The sequence below is a fragment of the Loxodonta africana genome, chromosome 27, assembly GCF_030014295.1.
Source record: "Loxodonta africana isolate mLoxAfr1 chromosome 27, mLoxAfr1.hap2, whole genome shotgun sequence".
Lineage (NCBI taxonomy): Eukaryota > Metazoa > Chordata > Mammalia > Proboscidea > Elephantidae > Loxodonta > Loxodonta africana.
The window spans coordinates 35,577,980-35,598,631 of record NC_087368.1 but is presented as its reverse complement, the minus strand read 5'-3'; the positions used below and the strand labels follow the sequence as shown (position 1 = coordinate 35,598,631).

The 20,652-nt window shown below is 48.8% G+C and overlaps 1 protein-coding gene across 7 annotated transcripts in view; it reads left to right on the top strand.

Moving 5' to 3' along the window:
- The window catches only part of TRANK1 (tetratricopeptide repeat and ankyrin repeat containing 1), an 84,762-nt gene extending 64,608 nt beyond the window's left edge, over positions 1-20,154 (top strand). For 6 of the 7 annotated variants that reach the window (XM_023554849.2, XM_023554850.2, XM_023554847.2 and 3 more), the window contains 4 exons: positions 4,149-4,294; positions 6,770-9,831; positions 13,281-13,379; positions 17,848-20,154. In XM_023554849.2, the coding sequence (XP_023410617.2) occupies positions 4,149-4,294; positions 6,770-9,831; positions 13,281-13,379; positions 17,848-17,948 (3,408 nt within the window). In that variant the 3' untranslated portion in view covers positions 17,949-20,154. The remainder of the gene's footprint in view (positions 1-4,148; positions 4,295-6,769; positions 9,832-13,280; positions 13,380-17,847) is intronic. The other variant, XR_002787152.2, reaches the window with a different exon arrangement.
- Positions 20,155-20,652: the final 498 nt, after the last annotated feature.

Sequence of the window (20,652 nt, the reverse complement as noted above, 5' to 3'; positions counted from 1 at the left end):
CCCTATGGGGTGGTTCTGCTCTGTCATATGGGGTCGCTATGAGTTGGAATCAACTTGACGGCACACAACAACAAGATTTATTAGAGGGCTTGACACATGTATTTTGTTTCATTCTGACTGTTTTATTTTTAGACCTCAGGTGCAACAAGCAGAATTAATTAACTCACTCAGCACACACACGTAGCACTCCTACTGTGTGCCAGACACTGTGTGTGATGACCGCCAGAAGTCAACAAAGCACGGGGCTCTGCCTAGGCAGAGTTTTCATTTATGGTGCAGGAGAGAGACGATAGATAAGCAAACAGTATATGTCGGAGTCCCTAGATGGTGCAGATGGTTAAGCGGTTGGCTACTAACTAAAAGGTTGGTGGTTTAAACCCAGCCGGAGGTGCCTCAGAAGAAAGGCCTGGCCATCTGCTGCCAAAATGTCGCCACCATGAAAACACTAAAGACTTAATGGCAACTTTTTTTTTTTTAATTGTGCTTTAGATGAATGTTTACAGAGCAAATTAGTTTCTCATTAGACAATTAATACAGATGTTATTTTGTGACATGAGTTGCCAACCCCACAACATGTCAGCACCCTCTCCTTCTTGACTTGGGCTCCCCGTTAGCAGCTTCTCTGCCCCTCCTGCCTTCTTGTCCTTGCCCCTAGGCTGTGCCCATTTAGCCTCTTTTTTTTTTTTTTTTTAAATGTATCAGTGGGTGGTGAGGGCTGAGAAGAAGAAGGAAGCACGATGAGGGGAGAGAAGATGTTAGATGTTGCTATTTTAGACAGAGCATTAGCACTGACTTTGAGCAGAGACCATGAGAACAGCTGCTGGAGGACACCGTGGCCTAAGCACCATTAGTGCAAAGACCCCAGTGTGGGAGCATGTTAGCAAGACTGAAGAACAGTCAGGAAGCTCGTTGGGCTAGCGCGGAGTGAGGTGGAGAGAAACGGTAAAATGAGAACAGAGAGGTTGGCAGGAATGGATCACGTAGGAACAGATCCCAGGGCCTGTGGTAAGCACAGATGTGGTGCAGGTGTGATGGTGGGCCAGTGGAAGGTTCTGATCGGAGGTGTGATGTGAAGCTAATTATTTGGATGCTCTCTGGAAAGGTCTGTAGGATAGCAAGAGCAGAAGCAGAAAGGCCACTTGGGAGGGTCTGAGGCTGAGATGCTAGAGCGTGGACTGGCATGATGGTGGTGGGAAGGGGTCGTATCTGGGAAATGTAACCCAGAAAGCTAAGCGGACGGGGTTAGCTGATGGGCTGGATGGGACGTGTGAGAGGAAGAGGAATCAATATATTCTTCTAGTCATGGAAACACTAACCAAAAGGTCGGCAGTTCAAATCCACCAGCCTTTCCTCAGAAACCCTATGGGGCAGTTCTACTCTGTGCCATAGTGTCGCTATGAGCCAGAATCGACTCGACGGCAACAGGTTTCTTTTTTTTTTTTGGTTTGGTCTGCAAGGTCCACTCATTGCATTTTTTGAAAAATTCCTTGCCTGATATACTTCTCTTTATGGCAACACCTCTCCCCTTTTTAAAATTGTTGTAGAACATTTGCTATTTGAATGTTATTTCACACGTCCAGCTCAGTGACATTAGCTTATGTTCATCATGCTGTTCAGCCTTCACTCTTTTTTTTTTTTTATTAACTTTTATTGAGCTTCAAGTGAACGTTTACAAATCAAGTCAGACTGTCACATATAAGTTTATATGCATCTTACTCTGTATTCCCACTTGCTCTCCCCCTAATGAGTCAGCCCTTCCAGTCTCTCCTTTCGTGACAATTTTGCCAGCTTCCAACTTTCTCTATCCTCCCATCCCCCCTCCAGACAGGAGATGCCAACACAGTCTCAAGTGTCCACCTGATATAATTAGCTCACTCTTCATCAGCATCTCTCTCCCACCCACTGACCAGTCCCTTTCATGTCTGATGAGTTGTCTTCAGGGATGGTTCCTGTCCTGGGCCAACAGAAGGTTTGGGGACCATGGCCGCCGGGATTCCTCCAGTCTCAGTCAGACCATTAGCTGTGGTCTTTTTGTGAGAATTTGGGGTCTGCATCCCACTGATCTCCTGCTCCCTCAGGGGTTCTCTGTTGTGCTCCCTGTCAGGGCAGTCATCGATTGTGGCCGGGCACCAACTAGTTCTTCTGGTCTCAGAATGATGTAGGTCTCTGGGTCATGTGGCCCTTTCTGTCCCTTGGGCTCTTAGTTGTCGTGTCAGCCTTCACTCTTATCTGTCCCCAAATTTCCTGTCACCCTTAACAGAAGCTCCGTGCCCCCGAAGCATTGAGTCCTCTGTTCTCCTTCCCTCCCTCCCTCCCATCCACTAGTCACTAATAAACTTTGGTCTCTATATAGTCACCTATTCTAGATATTTCTTACAAGTAGGATCATAGAGTGTTCGTCCTTTGGAGTCTGACTTATTTCATCCAGCATAAATGCATTTCATTTTATTCATCTTCTTCCCCTCCCTAGCGAGTTTCCATTCTCTTCTCATTGGCAGCCATTGTAATGCATTTAATGTCAATCTCATATACACACATGATTGAAGAGTAACTAGGGGTATGGCCTACACGTGTATGTTTTCAGCTTATCGAAACGGCATCTTCTGTTTTTGTACTTTGTCCATTCCCTGCTGTAGTGTTAACATTTCTGACTGCCGATAATATTCTAGAGTGGACATTGGCTGAACTTGACTTATCCAAAAACCCGTTGTCATCGAGTCGATTCTGACTCATAGTGACCCTGTAGAACAGAGTAGAACTGCCCCACAGGGTTTCCAAGGAGAGGCTGGTGGATTTGAACTGCCAACGTTTTGTTTAGCAGCCAAACACTTAACCACTGCACCAGCAGGGCCCTTTGACTTACCCATTCCCCTAGTAATGATCATTGGGGTGCTGCTAGTTCCCAGCTGCCACACACAGCATTGTGGCAGAACACACATCCTACCAGTCCTGTGTGAAGCCTCCTGCAAGGTGCATACCTAGGAGTGGGCTTGCAAGCCTGGAGCTGCACTGACTTAATTTCATTAAGTTCTGGGTAGTGGGAACAGTTTGCGCCGACTGCTAACCTAAAGGTCGGCTGTTGGAACCCACCCAGCAGGACCACAGAAGAAAGGTCTGGCAGTGTGATTCCGTGGAGATTACAGCCAAGAAAACCCTATGGAGCAGTTCTGCTCTGTACTATACGGGGTCACGGTGAGGCAGAATGGACTCGGTGGCGGCCAACAACGACAGCAACCACTTTGCTTTCCAGAAGGGCCTTGCCTTTGTGCCAGAGGGTTCTGTTTTCCTCATGTCCTCGACTAAGTGTAGTGGGTTCTGATTTTCTAATTGTTGCAAATGTGATGGACGTACTTCTCTGTGGTTTTCGTTAACATTCCTCTCGTTATTAGTAAGGTTGTTAGTCATTCACGTTTCCCCTACTGTGAACTGCCAGTTTCTATCCTTTGACTAGTTTTTTGTGGTTTCCAGGAATGTCTTTTGTGGTTGTAGGACTCCATCTTATGTTCTAGATCTTCCCAGCCCAGTACGGTAGCCACTAACCATGTGTGGCTATTTAAATTTGAATCGGAACCCAAATTAAATAAAATGAAAAATTCGGTTCCTTGGTTACACTAGCCACGTTTCAAGGGCTCAGTATTCACATGTGGCTAGTGGCCACCATATTGGGCAGTGCAGGTATAGAACGTTTTCACCTTCACAGGAAGTTCTATTGGATAGTGCTGGTCTAGATGTTAATGTTTGTCTTCTGTTTATTTTATTTTGTGTGTCCTTTGTTAAACAACTTTGATGTCATCACATTCATCCCTAAAGTTTGTGTGTTTTGGGTTTCACTGAAGACTTCCCTTACCTCAAGGTTACAGTGATATTCTGCATTTTCCCCATTGACTTTTATATTTAGATATTTAATCCGTTTGGAGCTTACTTTTGTGTATGGTGTGAGGTTGGGATTTAACTTGATTTTTTTCCATATAGAGAATTAGTTTGTTTTTTTAATGTTATCTATGTTTTAGTGTTTTTTACTGGATTCTAACGAATAACATCGTCTTTATTATTATTATTATTTTTTTATTAGTCATGGTGTTGGGTTTTTTTTAAGATAAAAAGTTATGTTTTGAATGTTCTAACAGGAAAATTTTACTCTGTCCTAGATAAAAGATGCTGCCTATTTCTATAAGCGAAGCCAGTGCTACAAAGATGCTTTTAGATGCTTTGAACAGATTCAAGAATTTGATCTAGCACTCCAAATGTACTGCCAAGAGGAGCTTTTTGAAGAAGCTGCAATCGCAGTGGAAAAGTAGGTGGTTTTATTCTCTCCATCCTGGGTCCTCCTACTATCTCTTATGGGGCCACCTTGCCCTGGGTAGTGTTACTGTGCTGCTCCTGAGGTGGGTGACCATGTCTCCTCCTTCCGCTTGAGTAGTGGTCTCCATGCTGGGCCAAGAGCTCCTCGAGAGCAGGACTCTGTGTTTTCACTTCCTTTATAAACTTATAAAGTGTTAAGAAGCAAAGACGTTACCTTGAGGACTAAGGTGTGCCTGACCCAAGCCATGGTATTTTCAATCTCCTCGTATGCATGTAAAAGCTAGACAATAAATAAGGAAAACCGAAGAAGAATTGATGCCTTCGAATTATGGTGTTGGTGAAGAATACTGAATATACCATGGACTGCCAGAAGAAAGAATAAGTCTGTCCTGGAAGCAGTACAGCCAGGATGCTCCTCAGAAGCAAAAATGGCAAGACTTTGTCTCTTGTACTTTGGGCATGTTATCAGGAGGAATCAGTCCCTGGAGAAGGACATCATGCTTGGTAAGGTGGAGGGTCAGCGAGAAAGAGGAAGACCCTCAAAGAGATGGATGGACATAGCGGCTGCAACAAAAGTCTCAAACATAACGATTATAAGGATGGCGCAGGACTGGGTGGTGTTTTGTCCTGTTGTACGTGGGGTCGCTGTGAGTCAGAGCTGACTCAATGGCACCTAACAACAACAGCAATAAACTTTGACACAGTATCATGTGGAGAGGGGACTGAAAAAGATGACTGGTGTGTTAGGAGTGTGTAAATAACATACACAATAGTCCTGATGTTTTGTGCCTGATGACAGTTCTGTCCTCTTGCCGATACTTGCTCAGTTGGCATTTTGCTGTTGTGTGGATGGATAAAGGTAAGTGCACTAGTGGGCAGTCAGGATTTTGCTTTTTCATCTTCTCCTGGCAGGTCCCCAGCTATGCACTTCTACCTACAAGTATGATATGGATCTGCATATACCCTCAGTGGTAGGACGCACACATTTCATACACGACCCAGTGGATGTGTGGCAGGCATTGGGAAGGCCCCTGGACGTTCCGATCGTGAAATGGAAGATGAGTGGAGTTAATAGTTGACAAGGACTCTAGAAACCACATGTGTTCCCTATCCTGGATGAGCTCCTCCTGGTGGCATGAGAGAGCCAGAATGTGAGAGCTCCTGCTGTCCTGCATTTCTGCTCAGCCGGGGTTTGAGTCAGCTCTCTGGTCCTGGAAGAGTGGGCCATGGATTGGTTCTCCATTCCCTTTGCTTTCTACCAAATTATGCACATTGACAGAATGAACATAATTGACCCAGATGTTGAAACTCTGAATCTTTAAGTTAACTTTTGTGGAAGTATAACACACGTTTAGAAAAGTATGCATAAATTTCACAAAGTGAACGCATTTGTGTAACCAGCACCCAGATAAATGTGGAAAAGTAGGTGTCCAGTACTGCAGTGGGTAACTGAGCATATTCCTTTATCAAGGTCCTTGGTGCCATTATGGAGCCCTGGTGGTGCAGTGGTTACGTGCTGGGCTCCTAACCAAAAGGTCAGCAGTTCAAATCCACCAGCTGCTCCTTGGAAACCCTATGGGGCAGTTCTACTCTGTCCTACAGGGTCGCTATGAGTGAGAATCAACTCAACAGCAACGGGTTTGGTTTGGTGCCATTACAGACATGGTATACACAATGAGTGCCAGCTTTATAATATACAATTTATAATAAGCGAGCAGCATTTATTGGGTATCAGATTAATTGGGTAACCCATAAATATGCATAAGCTATTGTGAGTGATACACACAATGGGTATGATTCTGTGGTGGTGTGCGTAATGAACAGACTAATTACCTTGTGAGTTCAGGTGACAAAACCAAATGAGAGAAGCTTCGGTGACGTGTTGGTTTGAGCTCCAAGTGTCGTCTCAGTATTAACTGGAGCCTCACATGAGATTTCTTTGATGCCTTTTAAGTGCTGTATATACTGACTGTAGAATTCATTTGGTAACGGGCCTAAGCGAAGTTGCATTGAAGTCGCAGCCTTGAAAGCCCAGTGGAGTGTAGTCCTCCTGGGCACACGAGCAGAGTCAGATGTTGCACAACCCGCGGGTCAGAACCTATGCAATGGCAATGGGTTTATGTTGTTGGTTTTATGGGAGTTTAAGGAATATTTTTTCAAGGGCAATTTGACTACACGTAATTTTTGCTCTACTGATTGATTTTCAAACTCCCACTTACTTGAGTTGCAACTCCGTTATATTTTGTTAATTAAACACACTGATGACTGGCCCCTTTGAAAAATAAAGGTTTTTTTTTTTTTTTTTAAGTATAAAATGAAACATAAAAGTGCTTGATCAGTGTAGGTCCCTATTCTATAATTTATATTGACATGTAGGGACTTTAAGTTTTTCTGCTCTGTATTTTGGAGGAAAATTTCTGTTGGTGGGGTGACAGTAAGTTGACATTTCCACACTCTGTCTTTGCAGGTACAAAGAGATGCTGAAGGCCAAGACCCTTCCCCATTCCAAGCTGTCCTGTTCCGCCAGTCAGTTTTACTTGGAAGCTGCAGCAAAACACCTGAGTGCCAATAAGATCAAGGAAATGATGACTGTCCTCTCAAAGCTGGACATAGAAGACCAGCTGGTATTCCTGAAGTCTCGGAAACGGCTCGCAGAAGCTGCAGACCTGCTGAACAGGGAAGGCCGGAGAGAGGACGCTGCCCTGCTGATGAAGCAACATGGCTGCCTCCTAGAAGCTGCCAGGCTCACTGCCAACAAAGACTTCCAGGCCTCATGCCTGCTGGGGGCAGCGCGCCTCAACGTGGCCAGGGATTCTGACGTAGAAAACACCAAGGCCATTCTGCAAGAAGCCCTTGATCTCTGTAGTCAAACCAACCAGTTGTCTGGCATTGCTGAGGCCCAGTTCCTGCAGGGAGTAATCCTGAGAGACTTTCAGAAGCTCAAAGCTGCCTTCCTCCAGTTTGACGAGCTCAACCACTCGGCCGGCATGGTAGAAGCACTCTACAAGGCGGCCAGCCACTGTGAGGCTGAGCCTGAGAAAGTCCTGGCCCTGGCCCCAGGGGGCTTGGAAGTCCTCCTCAATCTGGTGAGGGCTCTCAAAAGGGTGACCAACAATGCTGAGAAGGAAATGGTCAAATCTTGCTTTGAGTTTTTTGGGATTTCTGAGGTGGATGCCAAATATTGCCAGATAACTCAGAACAACCTTGGACCCATATTAAACATTTTTGACCTGGATTCAAACTTGAGAGAGAAGAAAACAGAAGACCACTTCTTGATAACGACTGACCGAGTGAAATTAGCATTAAACAAACACCTTTTGAGCAGGCTGTGTCAGATCACACAGAGCCTGCTTGGGAAGACCTACCCGGGGGTCTGTACGAAGTTTATTGTAGGCTTAACGTGTGAGGACAAAAACTGTGAAGACTTCCACAGGCCCTTGCGGCGCTGTGAGGCCAGGTGTTTGGTTCAGTCAAAAATACACCTGGTGGCAATCAACGGATTGCTTTTGGAAGCCAAGAAAGTATTCCCCAAAACCTTAGCTAAAGAACTTGGAGAAATTGATTACATTTTGTCTACAGAATCCACAGATGTGTACGGCCTTTGCAAATCCTTCCTGAATGTCACCTTCCCCAAGCATTTCCATCAGAGAGTGTTATCAGAAAATCCCATGGCGTGCAAAGAAATCTTCAAACCCAGTTACAAATCATTCCGATCCTACAGGTCCGCTTTGAAAGAGTGCATCCACTTTCTGTTTGAAAAGGAAAGCGCCGAGAACCGACGGGCATCCACAGACCTGTGGCTGGGTGCCATGCAGGCTTTCTTCATCTCCTCCAACTACCCGGAAGAGTTTGAAAAGCTGCTCCGCCGGGAGGAGGACAACTACCACAGGGAACTCAAGGCCCTGGAGTCGGAAAAAGAGGAGAGGGGCAGGGGCAGGGGCAGGGGCAGCAGAATGAAAGGAATAGAAGGGAAGTTTGGCATGCTGGTGACCAACAAGGGTGACGACAGCGCAGAGAAGACCCACGTGTGCTTTATCCGGCTGCTGGAGAATTGCGTCGATCAGTTGTACGTGCACAGGAACCCTGAAAACTACAAGAGGCTCTTCTTCCGTTTCATGAATGTCCTTGTTAAGAGGTGCAAAGAACCCCTCATTCCCGGCATTGGAAACACGGTGGCCCTGCTGGAGACCCAGTTTGTCCACTGTGGGGCAGTGCTGGCCCGCCTCTGGAAGAATGCTGTCCTCTGCCTTCCCAGGAGCTACATCTCGCTCTTGCACTACTGGGAGTTCCTGTGCAGCAAGAAGGGCAAGGAGCCCCGGGACGTCTTCTCCATCATTCAGGAATACAAACCCAAGGACACGACCAGAGCCATTCAGAATTTCCGCTTCCACCTCTCCTACCTTGTCAAGGTGCTGTGCGGCGAGGAGAACGAGAACTTCAACGTCCTGCTTGATGCCTTTGGTGAAATAGACTATGTGGTCTCCGGTGAGGCAGAGCGGACGCTGGTTCTGTGCTTGGTGATGCTGGTGAACACTGAGGGCATTCTGCTGCAGACCTGCAGGCCTCTTCTGTGCCGCCACTTCCAGGAGATCGAGAGTCAGCTGCAGCAGATGACCGTGAACTTCCCGGGCCAGGTTCCTGAGAGGCTTCTCAGAGTGGTGAGACGGTTGTTGGTGGCGGTCGACGTGAAGTCCATGGCTGAGGCCCTGCAGGACTTGCTCTTTGACCGGGATGAAGAGTACCTGATGGACTGCCACTGGCGGTGGGACAGTGTGCACGCCAAAGGCCCCGTGATCCGCGGCCTTTATCACGAGGAGGTCAAACTAAACCGCTTGGCCTGTGTGGACCATGTGAATGGTTTTGCTGAACCAGCGCGTGAGTTTGATCAGGAAGAGACGGATGAGCTGGTGTTAGAAGACCAAGACAACCTGTTCGCCGCCATCCTTTCCCAGAACCAGTGGAAGGCTTCCATCCAGCGCAAGCTGAGAAGAGTGTGCCTGGTGGTGTCTCTGTGCATCAGCTGGAGGAGAAGGGTGAGTGCCCAGGCAGAGCACAGCAAGGAGGAGACCAGGGAGCCTGGCGCTGGGAACTTCAAAAAGGCCGACGTCGACAGGACCCAGTGCGACCTGTGTGGAGTGAAGTTCATCCAGGGTCCTGAGAACTACTTCAACCCCAGTGAAGCATTTGAAGAGGTGACTTCAGAGGCTACGGCCCTTTCCAGGGCTGAACTGAAAGGGAAAGAGGGGCTGGAGAGGAACAGCGAGTCTTACGAGCAGCATCTTGGCCTAGAAAGCCACCAGAGGCAGCAAGTGGCCTACCAGGAATATGCTGAGTTTTTCCGTGAGAAGGTGGACCCGGCCATTGAGAAAGGCAAGCTGGTGGTGCAGGACATGGAGCAGAGCCTGTGGATCCACAGCCACCTGGGCTCGAAAGAGCACAGCCATATGCTGCAGGGGAAGGTCCAGGAGAACATCAAGAAGGTTCTGGATATGGTGGAGGAGCTCTACAGGCAGAAGGCCTGGGATGATGGTAAGGGGCCCTGGAAATGGGCCCAAATGCAGTTAGAAAGTGTTCAGAAGTTTGGGGTTCCAGAGCACGAGTGGAGCCTGGGTCACCACTTAGGGGTGATGTCTGACCACGGGAGGATGCAGTCTTGGCCTTAGCAGAAATACACGGAAGGAATGTATGTTCTCAAATTACAGCAGAACCTCGCTGTTTGGACCGCTCCTCCCCCCAGTTAAGAATTTGTCTTGGCCTGTGCTGGCTTTCTCTGGCGCCGCTGGTGAGGAAAGGTCTTGGCCTGTGCTGGCTTTCTCTGGCGCCGCTGGTGAGGAAAGGTCTTGGCCTGTGCTGGCTTTCTCTGGCGCCGCTGGTGAGGAAAGGTCTTGGCCTGTGCTGGCTTTCTCTGGCGCCGCTGGTGAGGAAAGGTCTTGGCCTGTGCTGGCTTTCTCTGGCGCCGCTGGTGAGGAAAGGTCTTGGCCTGTGCTGGCTTTCTCTGGCGCCGCTGGTGAGGAAAGGTCTTGGCCTGTGCTGGCTTTCTCTGGCGCCGCTGGTGAGGAAAGGTCTTGGCCTGTGCTGGCTTTCTCTGGCGCCGCTGGTGAGGAAAGGTCTTGGCCTGTGCTGGCTTTCTCTGGCGCCGCTGGTGAGGAAAGGTCTTGGCCTGTGCTGGCTTTCTCTGGCGCCGCTGGTGAGGAAAGGTCTTGGCCTGTGCTGGCTTTCTCTGGCGCCGCTGGTGAGGAAAGGTCTTGGCCTGTGCTGGCTTTCTCTGGTGCTGCTGGTGAGGAAAGGTCTTGGCCTGTGCTGGCTTTCTGTGGCGCTGCTGGTGAGGAAAGGTCTTGGCCTGTGCTGGCTTTCTCTGGCGCCGCTGGTGAGGAAAGGTCTTGGCCTGTGCTGGCTTTCTCTGGCGCTGCTGGTGAGGAAAGGTCTTGGCCTGTGCTGGCTTTCTCTGGCGCCGTTGGTGAGGAAAGGTCTTGGCCTGTGCTGGCTTTCTCTGGCGCTGCTGGTGAGGAAAGGTCTTGGCCTGTGCTGGCTTTCTCTGGCGCTGCTGGTGAGGAAAGGTCTTGGCCTGTGCTGGCTTTCTCTGGCGCTGCTGGTGAGGAAAGGTCTTGGCCTGTGCTGGCTTTCTCTGGCGCTGCTGGTGAGGAAAGGTCTTGGCCTGTGCTGGCTTTCTGTGGCGCTGCTGGTGAGGAAAGGTCTTGGCCTGTGCTGGCTTTCTCTGGCGCCTTTGGTGAGGAAAGGTCTTGGCCTGTGCTGGCTTTCTCTGGCGCCGCTGGTGAGGAAAGGTCTTGGCCTGTGCTGGCTTTCTCTGGCGCCTTTGGTGAGGAAAGGTCTTGGCCTGTGCTGGCTTTCTCTGGCGCCGTTGGTGAGGAAAGGTCTTGGCCTGTGCTGGCTTTCTCTGGCGCCGCTGGTGAGGAAAGGTCTTGGCCTGTGCTGGCTTTCTCTGGCGCCGCTGGTGAGGAAAGGTCTTGGCCTGTGCTGGCTTTCTGTGGCGCCGCTGGTGAGGAAAGGTCTTGGCCTGTGCTGGCTTTCTCTGGCGCCGCTGGTGAGGAAAGGTCTTGGCCTGTGCTGGCTTTCTCTGGCGCCGCTGGTGAGGAAAGGTCTTGGCCTGTGCTGGCTTTCTCTGGCGCCGCTGGTGAGGAAAGGTCTTGGCCTGTGCTGGCTTTCTCTGGCGCCGCTGGTGAGGAAAGGTCTTGGCCTGTGCTGGCTTTCTCTGGCGCCGCTGGTGAGGAAAGGTCTTGGCCTGTGCTGGCTTTCTCTGGCGCCGCTGGTGAGGAAAGGTCTTGGCCTGTGCTGGCTTTCTCTGGCGCCGCTGGTGAGGAAAGGTCTTGGCCTGTGCTGGCTTTCTCTGGCGCCGCTGGTGAGGAAAGGTCTTGGCCTGTGCTGGCTTTCTCTGGCGCCGCTGGTGAGGAAAGGTCTTGGCCTGTGCTGGCTTTCTCTGGCGCCTTTGGTGAGGAAAGGTCTTGGCCTGTGCTGGCTTTCTCTGGCGCCTTTGGTGAGGAAAGGTCTTGGCCTGTGCTGGCTTTCTCTGGCGCCGTTGGTGAGGAAAGGTCTTGGCCTGTGCTGGCTTTCTCTGGCGCTGCTGGTGAGGAAAGGTCTTGGCCTGTGCTGGCTTTCTCTGGCACTACTGGTGAGGAAAGGTCTTGGCCTGTGCTGGCTTTCTCTGGCGCCGTCGGTGAGGAAAGGTCTTGGCCTGTGCTGGCTTTCTCTGGTGCTGCTGGTGAGGAAAGGTCTTGGCCTGTGCTGGCTTTCTCTGGCGCTGCTGGTGAGGAAAGGAGAATGTTTAAGGTCTTGAGGTTTTTATTTTATGGGGCTAAAATAGACACAACAAGAAATTTGCCACTTTAACCATTTCTAAGTGCGCCTTTCAGTGGCGTTAATTGCGCTCGCCACGCTGTGGAAGGAAACCCCGGCGGCGCAGTGGCTAAGTGCTACGGCTGCTAACCAAGAGCTCAGCAGTTCGAATTTGCCAGGCGCTCCTTGGAAACCCTATGGGGCAGTTCCACTCTGTCATATGGGGTCGCTAGGAGTCGGAATCGACTCGACGGCAGTGGCTAGTGGCATGCCGTGAAGGTTTTCTTGGTTCATTCATTCAGTGAGCATTGTCTGAGCACCTGCTACATGTTGAGCTCTTGACTAGAATATACTGATGTGCAGCTGGACTCTTGGTTTTAGGTGGGTCATTGTTCGGTAACTGAAAGGTTGGCTCCACTGGAGAAAAGACCTAGGGATCAGCTCCCCTAACAATCACTAAACCAAAAACCAAATCCATTGCAGTCGAGTCAATTGCAACTCATAGCGACCCTAGAGGACAGAGTAGAGCTGCTCTGTAGAGTTTCCAAGGAGTGGCTGGTAGGTTTGAACTGCCAACCTTGTGGTTAGCAGCCATAGCTTGCCATAGCTCTCAACCACTGTACCGCTTATAGCCTAGCCAATCCTATGGGAGACTTCTACTCTGTCCTATAGGGTCTCTATAAGTCAGAATCAACTTGACGGTACACAAAAACAATGTCCTTAAACTATACCCAGTATGGGCTGTTAGTAATAAGCAGTTCCTATGTGGTATCTGAATCAGATTTCCCCTAGCTTCTCTAGCAACACTTCTTCGCAACACTGAGTGGAAGTTATGTATATAGTTAGTGTAATAGCATGTTTGAAAACGTTCTGTAATTCAGACACCCTCTTCAGCTGAAGGTTTAGTGACACTTCTAACACATGCTTCCTTGGATGGCTTTCTGTTGGTGGTCTCTTCAAGTACCCTTAACGGTAATGGTGTTAGGCTAGCATTTTAACTGTAGCTTGGTTGCTCTTCCTTGTTGCCTCTGGTGGCAGAAGGCGGCTTTGGGTCCTTACCGTGTAGTTCTCCAGAAAAGCACACACAGACCAGCTTTTGGAGGGTGGGGGCTTTGGCTCTAGTACTTGGTGTTCCAGTCCCAGAAGAGGCCTCTTTACTCAGAGCCCTTGTTGTTTGGCTTTTTTAGGGCAGAAAGTGATGACTGGGCTGGTCGACATTCTGATCCCATCAGTCAGGAATGCTCAGGAATGGCTGAGGAAAACGGAGCTCTCCTTAAAGGAGGATGGTAAGCAGTTCCTTATTCTGGGAATGGGTAAGGGTTTGGGTCTCCCAGTTCTAGATACTGCTGGCCCCCAGGTGAACCTGAAGTGGGCTGCCCAGTGATGTCAGTAGTGGCCCCTCACTGTCTAGGAGCATAAATGAATAATTTATAAGGATTAGCATAAAGCTGGTTCTTATGAGGTGGAGGTTAAAGACGTCCCAAATGTCTAGCCTTTCCAAACTGCTGTCCCACTCCATCATCTCTAACATCAACTGCTCCCTCTCCTCTCAGTACTCTCCCTCCCTAGTTGGGTTCCCTAATCCCCTCCAACGTCTCACGGAACTCAGGGACCATATAAAGGAAATGGCTTATGTGGTTGTGGAGGTTGGCAAGTCCCAATTCGTAGGTCAGGTGTAGACTTCTACCTGGCCCTGAGTCTCTGCCCATAGACACTCAGCTTCCTCGCTCCATGGATCAGGAAGCCCACTGTGCCGTCTCCCGCAGTCCCTGCTGCTGGTCTCTGCTGCAGGCCTCTCCCTCTTTGGTGGTGGCGGGGCCCTCCTCCTTTGGAATTGACTCTCTTTTAAGGCAAAACTGACCAATCTCCTTGGAGGCCACAATTACCCTATCACACAATCACCTGAGTGGGACTTACAAGACCATGGCTAAAAAGGCCACGCACAAAAGTAATTAATCCACCACCGAGCATCACCCTTAGTGAGTCAAGTTGTTAGCAGCATAGTACAGCAACCATCTGTACTGTGAGGGCAGTTATGCTGGGCCCTTCTTAGTTGCTAAAACCCTTTTTGCTACTTGTGAGCTATTGCTGGACGACCTTCAGTCGCTAGTTACACTGAATACAAAGCCATCCCTTGGTCAGTGTGTTGTCTGTCAGTGTGAGGGCCATGGACAATGCAAGATGGATCCTGCCCATAAACAACTCTGGGAGAGAACCAGACTATTTTACTGAGCAAGTGACCTGGGCCAGGAAGAAAGCACACCAAACACCTGACTTCCTGGTAATGTCAACTGTAATCCATTAACTAGTTCAAAAACAATCCCACCCATCATAGGTTAGACAAGTTTTTTTTTTTTTTTTTTCCTTGCCCCCCTGTGTGTATCCTTGCATGTAAGCCCTGGGTATATAAACCCATACTCTATACTGCCCTGTGTGGACCTCTACCTGGGTGGCTGTGCATGTCCGTTGCAGGAATCTTGGCATCGACCTCTGGCTGTATGTTCCCTGATAAAAGCTAGATCTGATCAACCTAGCTTTTTCCACCTCCTTTTTCAGAATCCTAACTATGCCCCTCAGAGCCACTCTGCTGCTGGTCTGATAGGGTACAACACTCAGTCATTTACATCAATAAATATTTATCAAGTGTCCAGCATAGTTCTGGGTCTGGGGATACCCCTGTATCTTTGGGGAAAGTTGGACACATCCTCCTACAGACGGTTAAAGGCTTGTGCATAGTGAGTCAGATTTCTTTTCTAAACGTGGAGGCCAATAGGGAAGGGTTAGTCAGTTAATACGTTGAGGTCAGGAGAGGCCTGGGTAGAAAGGCAAGCCTGGCAAGTGAGTGGTTAAAACATCTGTGACCAGAAACCAAGAGAGAACCCCCTGAGGGAGCAGGAGAGCAGTGGGATGCAGACCCCAAATTCTCATGAAAAGAGCAGACTTAATGGTCTGACTGAGACTAGAGGGACCCTGGAGTTCATGGTCCCCAGACCTTCTGTTAGCCCAAGACAGGAACAATTCCCAAAGCCAACTCTTCAGACATGGATTGGACTGGGCTATGGGATAGAAAATGATACTGGTGAAGAGTAAGCTTCTTGGATCAAGTAGACGCAAGAGACTATATGGGCAGCTCCTGTCTGGAGGGTAGACGGGGTCAGGAGCTGGCCGAATGGACATGAAAATAGAGAGTGGAGGGAAAGAGTGTGCTGTCTCATTAGAGGGAGAGCAACTAAGAGTATATAAACCCAAAACCAAACCCAGTGCCGTCGAGTCAATTCCGACTCATAGCGACCCTATAGGACAGAGTAGAACTGCCCGATAGAGTTTCCAAGGAGTGCCTGGCGGATTCAAACTGCTGACCCTTTGGTTAGCAGCTGTAGCACTTAACCGCTACGCCACCAGGGTTTCCAGGAGTATATAGCAAGGTGTATATAAATTTTTGTATGAGAGACTGACTTGATTTGTAAACTTTCACTTAAAGCACAATAAGAAAAAGAAGAAAAAGACCAGACTTACTGGTTTGACAGACTGGAGAAACCCCGAGAGTATGGCCTCCGGACACTCTTTCGACTTAGTATTGAAGTCACTCCTGAGGTTCACCCTTCAGCCAAAAATTAAAAAAAAAAAGGCCCATAAAACAAAACGAGATTAAATGGGTACACAAGCCCAAGGGCAAGGATAAGCTGGCAGGAGGGGACAGGAAAGCTGGTAATAAGGAACCCATGGTCAAGAGGGAGAGAGTATTGACATGTTGTGGGGTTGGCAGCCAATGTCACAAAACAATATTGTTTAATGTGTATTGTTTATTGAGGAACTAATTTGCTCTGTAAACCGTCATCTAAAGCATGATTAAAAAAAAATCATGTCAAAAAAAAAAAAAAAAACCTCTTGTGACTGAGGGTGTGTGGTGAGGAGGGACTCCTGAGAGACACAGAGAATAGGAATTTGGAAATAAAGAGGCCACAACATAGTATTGCAAGCAGGGATGGTGGTATCAGGAGACCAAGGGGAGCATTTGGAAGCTATAGGCTTGGATGATCCGGTAGATGGTCCCTGGAATCCTGGCTGTTAGGAGTAAGCGAAGGGAGTGTCAGTAGGCAGAAAAGGACTAAAGTAGGTATGATGAGGTCCCAGTGAGGTGGGAAGGGACACTGCCTAAGGCACTCAAGGATTTTAGAAGAAATAGCAAGGGCCAACATACAGAAGATGATGGACCTGACTCTAGAACCATGAGGCCTATCTCACTTTTGATTTCTTTTTAGTTAGACTACAGTCGGTGGACAGCTGGACCCTCAGTGCTAGAGAGGGAAGACAGAGGATGGACTGTATGGTTGTTGTTGTTGTTAGATGCTGTCAAATTGGTTCCAATTCATAGCAATCCTGCGTACGACAGAACAAAACACTGCCCAGTCCTTCGCCATCCTCACAATCCTTATTACGCTTTAGCCCATTGTGTAGCCGCTGTGTCAGTCTATCTCACTGAGGGTCTTCCTCTTTTTTTCTGACCCTCTGCTTTACTAAGCACGATGTCCTTCTCCAGGGACTGGTCCCTCCTGATAACATGTCCAAAATATGTGAGATGAAGTCTTGCCATCCTTGCTTCTAAGGAGCGTTCTGATTGTACTTCTGCCAAGACAGATTTGTTTGTTCTTCTGGCAGTCCATGGTAGATTCGATATTCTTCACCAACCCCATAATTCAAAGGCATCAATTCTTCAGTCTTCCTTGTTCGTTGCCCAGCTTTCACATGCATATGAGGCGATTGAAAATACCGTGGTCCTCAAAGTGACATGTTTGCTTTTTAACACTTTAAAGAGGTCTTCTGCAGCCGACTGTATTAGACAAGGAAAACTGGCATTTTACATGTCTTCTAAACTTCTAGAGCCCCTCTTTATGGCTGAATAACATCCCTCACATGTATATTACATTTTCTTTATCCATACATATGTTGGTGGACACTCGGGTTGTTTCCAGCTTTCGGCTGTTGTGCATAATGCTGCGGGGGACACTGGTACACATGTATCTGAGTCCCTGCTTTTGAGTCTTTGGGTACACACCTCAGTGTGGAATTGCTCGCTGGGCCACGTTTCTTAACCGGCCTCAGGTGGCCCTCTGTGGGTCCCCATAATCTGAATTCTGCTGGAACCAGACCTCAGAACTGGGGGAAAACGTGAAGGGCCTTGACACAAGTGTCTGCCAGGATTTAAAAAAAAAAAAGTCTTTAGACTGTAGCTCGTGCTGGGGACTATGGTTTGGTGAGTGTTTCAGAAGAAAGGTAATTGGTGTACCTACTTTGTTTGTGAGTTGAGGTCTTGTTTGATATCTTTTCATTTAAAGGGACTCAGAGCCCTGGTGACACAGGGGTTAAGAGCTCAGCTGCTAACTAAAAGGTCAGCAGTTCAAATCCACCAGCTGCTCCTTGGAAACCCTATGGTGCAGTTCTACCCAGTCCTATAGGGTTGCTATGAGTCGGAATTGACTCGGTGGCAATGGGTTTGGTTTTTGGGTTAAAATAAGACCAGAGAAAGCAGCCTGTAAAAGAATTTAATTTCAGAGACTGATGTTTACTTTAGGTCTTCCCTGGGAAGCAATATCAATATTCCGAGAAAACTCTTTCTTCGCATCTTTAATTTAAAGCAATGGTTACAGAGACGTTAGGTTTTACCAGGATGTTATACTTTATAGCAGGGTGAAAACACAGACACCCTTCTGCACTTGGTTTCTCTTTTTGTGTGTGTGTGTGTGTGTTTAACAGGTATCGTTCAGGAGGATGAATATGAAAATGAAGTGGAAGACTTTGTCGAGCTGCGTCCTATAAGGCGTGCACGAAAATGCGGAAAGCAGAGAAAACACTAACGTCCACACAGCTGGTGCCTCATACATCTTCAGAACATTCCATCCTGACTTAGAATTCTGAGCGCTGGAGCAGAAGGAATAGGCACGTAAATAAGCAGCAAAAAAAAAAAAAACGTAGGGATGTCTGAGAATGCCTTTGCTTTTTGCTTTTGTTTCTTTTTTCATAGTGGCTTAGGGTGTGAAACCCTGGGGGTACAGTGCTTAAGAGCTGCGGCTGCTAACCAAAAGGGTGGCAGTTCAGATCCACCAGCTGCTCCTTGGAAAATGTATGGGGCAGTTCTACTCTGTCCCATAGGGTCGCAATGAGTCGGAATGGACTCAACAGCAATGGGTTTGGGTTTTTTTTTTTTTAGGGTGCAATTGCTCCTTCATCTGCAGGGACCCTTGTAAGTGCTTTCCAAGTTCAAGTCTAGCAGTATCAGCCACCCCCTTCCAAAAGCCTTCAAGTCAGAGGAACTAGAGTTGAAGGCAACGTTAGGACTCCTCACCTGAAACCACCAGGTCCTTTGGCTCGTTGCCATCACGACATGAGTCTGTAACAGGAGACGTGGTGTTGAAGGCACATGCCCCTCATCTCAGAAGAGCCCAGGTGGCACAGTGGTTAAGTGCTTGGCTACTACCTGAAAGGTTGGCAGTTTGAACCCACCCAGCAGCTCCATGGGAGAAAGACCTGGTGACCTGCTTCTGTAAAGACGACAGCCTAGGAAACCCAATGGGGGCAGTTCTACTCTGTCATATGGGATCTCTATGAGTTGAAAATCGGCTAGACTGCTCCTAACAACAACATCCCTTTTCTCAGAGTTGCTGCCTCTCTGGGCTGGGAAATTCCCCCTCAGATTCCCTCTCCCCCTGTCACAGTACTGCAGGATCAAGTAGTGTGAGAGCAGTGTGGGCCAGGGTCAATGCCGGCCCTGCCATCAGCCCCTCTGACTCCAGGCCAACGTCGAGTACTATGAGAGCTGTGTGGGCCAGGGTCCATACTGTCCCTGCCACCAGCTACCCTGACCTCAGGCCAACATCAAATACTATGAGAGCTGTGTGGGCCAGGGTCCATGTTGTCCCTGCCACCAGCCAGCCCGACCCCAGGCCAACATCAAATACTATGAGAGCTGTGTGGGCCAGGGTCCATACTGTCCCTGCCACCAGCTACCCTGACCTCAAGCCAACATCGAGTACTATGAGAGCTGTGTGGGCCAGGGTCCATGCTGTCCCTGCCACCGGCCACCCTGACCTCAGGCCAATATCAAGTACTATGAGAGCTGTGTGGGCCAGGGTCCGTGCTGACCCTGTCACCAGCCAGTCTGACCCCAGGCCACAGTCTGGTCATCTCTGCACCCACTTGCACCCTAGTTCCTCCATTATATATGTTAGCCTTCTTTCTTTGTGGGAACTTTTTATACCCCTGCCTCCCTTCCCCCCATTTTTTGTGATCATTCTCAGCTATGTACTCTTCCCCTAGAGGGAAAGGCTGGGGAATGTGGCCTGGCGGTTGTTGGCCTGCCTCTCCCAGGTGGTCCTAACTCTGCCTTGGTGATGGTGCAGACATTGCAAACAGTGTCGTGTGTGCAGCCATGTTCGTCTAGCTTTCCCGGCCCTCCCTGGCAAGCTTGCCATCCTAGGTTGACATTGTAATGAGCCTCTGTCGGCTGAATTTACCTCAGTGGGGCAGAAACCTGCAGAGCTACAGGTCAGGAACCAGTGGACAGGGAGGAAGCCAGCCGTCCATGCTAATCCACCGGGGTTTGGCTGTGAATCATTGCCACTTAGCTGGTAGGTCCTGTGAGAGGAGGAGGAGGGAGGGAGTGGACCCTTTCACAGGAGGTTACCTCTCCGGAACCCCCAGGCCAGCAGCCCTCAGTACGGTCCCCTGTGGGAAGCCTTCATGCCTCCCTCATGGTTTCTGCCCCCCTTGGCCCTACCTGCAGCTCAGCTTGGTGCCAAAGGTCAGGCTCACCTTGATCCTTAATTGTTTGGTCCTTACAACAGAACCACCTTCCTCCCGCTGTGGCTGCTCCTGGTTTTCTCACCGATGTATTTCAGAATGACTCTGTTTTCTTGAAATGTTTATGCTTCTAATTTTTATTAGGTTGTGTTTCTAATTTTTATTCCAGGTGTTTTTTTATAAACTTGTCAGGGGGGAAAAAAAAAAGCCTATCAAATCTTGCTGTATTAATCACATTTTTATAAAGTTAAATCCTTTGTCTTACCTGCCGCTGTCTAATGGTTTGCTTCTCATCTTTGCTCAGAGACAAAGGCATAAATCTTTGAGCAGGTTCCTCCTATCCCTGGTGGTGATGCTGACCAGGGCAGGAAGCTTGCTGTGTCTTCTGGAACTGAGAAATCCAGGGACAGAGATGTAAAGGTCAGCCCAGGGACTCCCAGTTGCTTGGGGTATCTCTTGAGGGCCTGCCCCGTGAAAAGTCTCTCCAATTTCGATGCTCCTGAACATGCGGGCTTTGGACTCCCGGAAGTGTTGTTAGTGCTGTATGCTGGGACTTTCTATGAACAGGGGCATTCCCTGGGAGGCAGGAGAGCTGGAATCGAATCCTTGTCCTGCCCTCATGAGCCGAGTAACCTGGAGCTTGTCAGGTCCATTCAAGCCTACTGAGTGCCCAAATGCAGACCCTCAGGGGACTCACAGTCTGATGTGGGAGCAAGATGGAGACGTGGGAAACCAGCAGGGATAGAAATGTGCCTCACACGT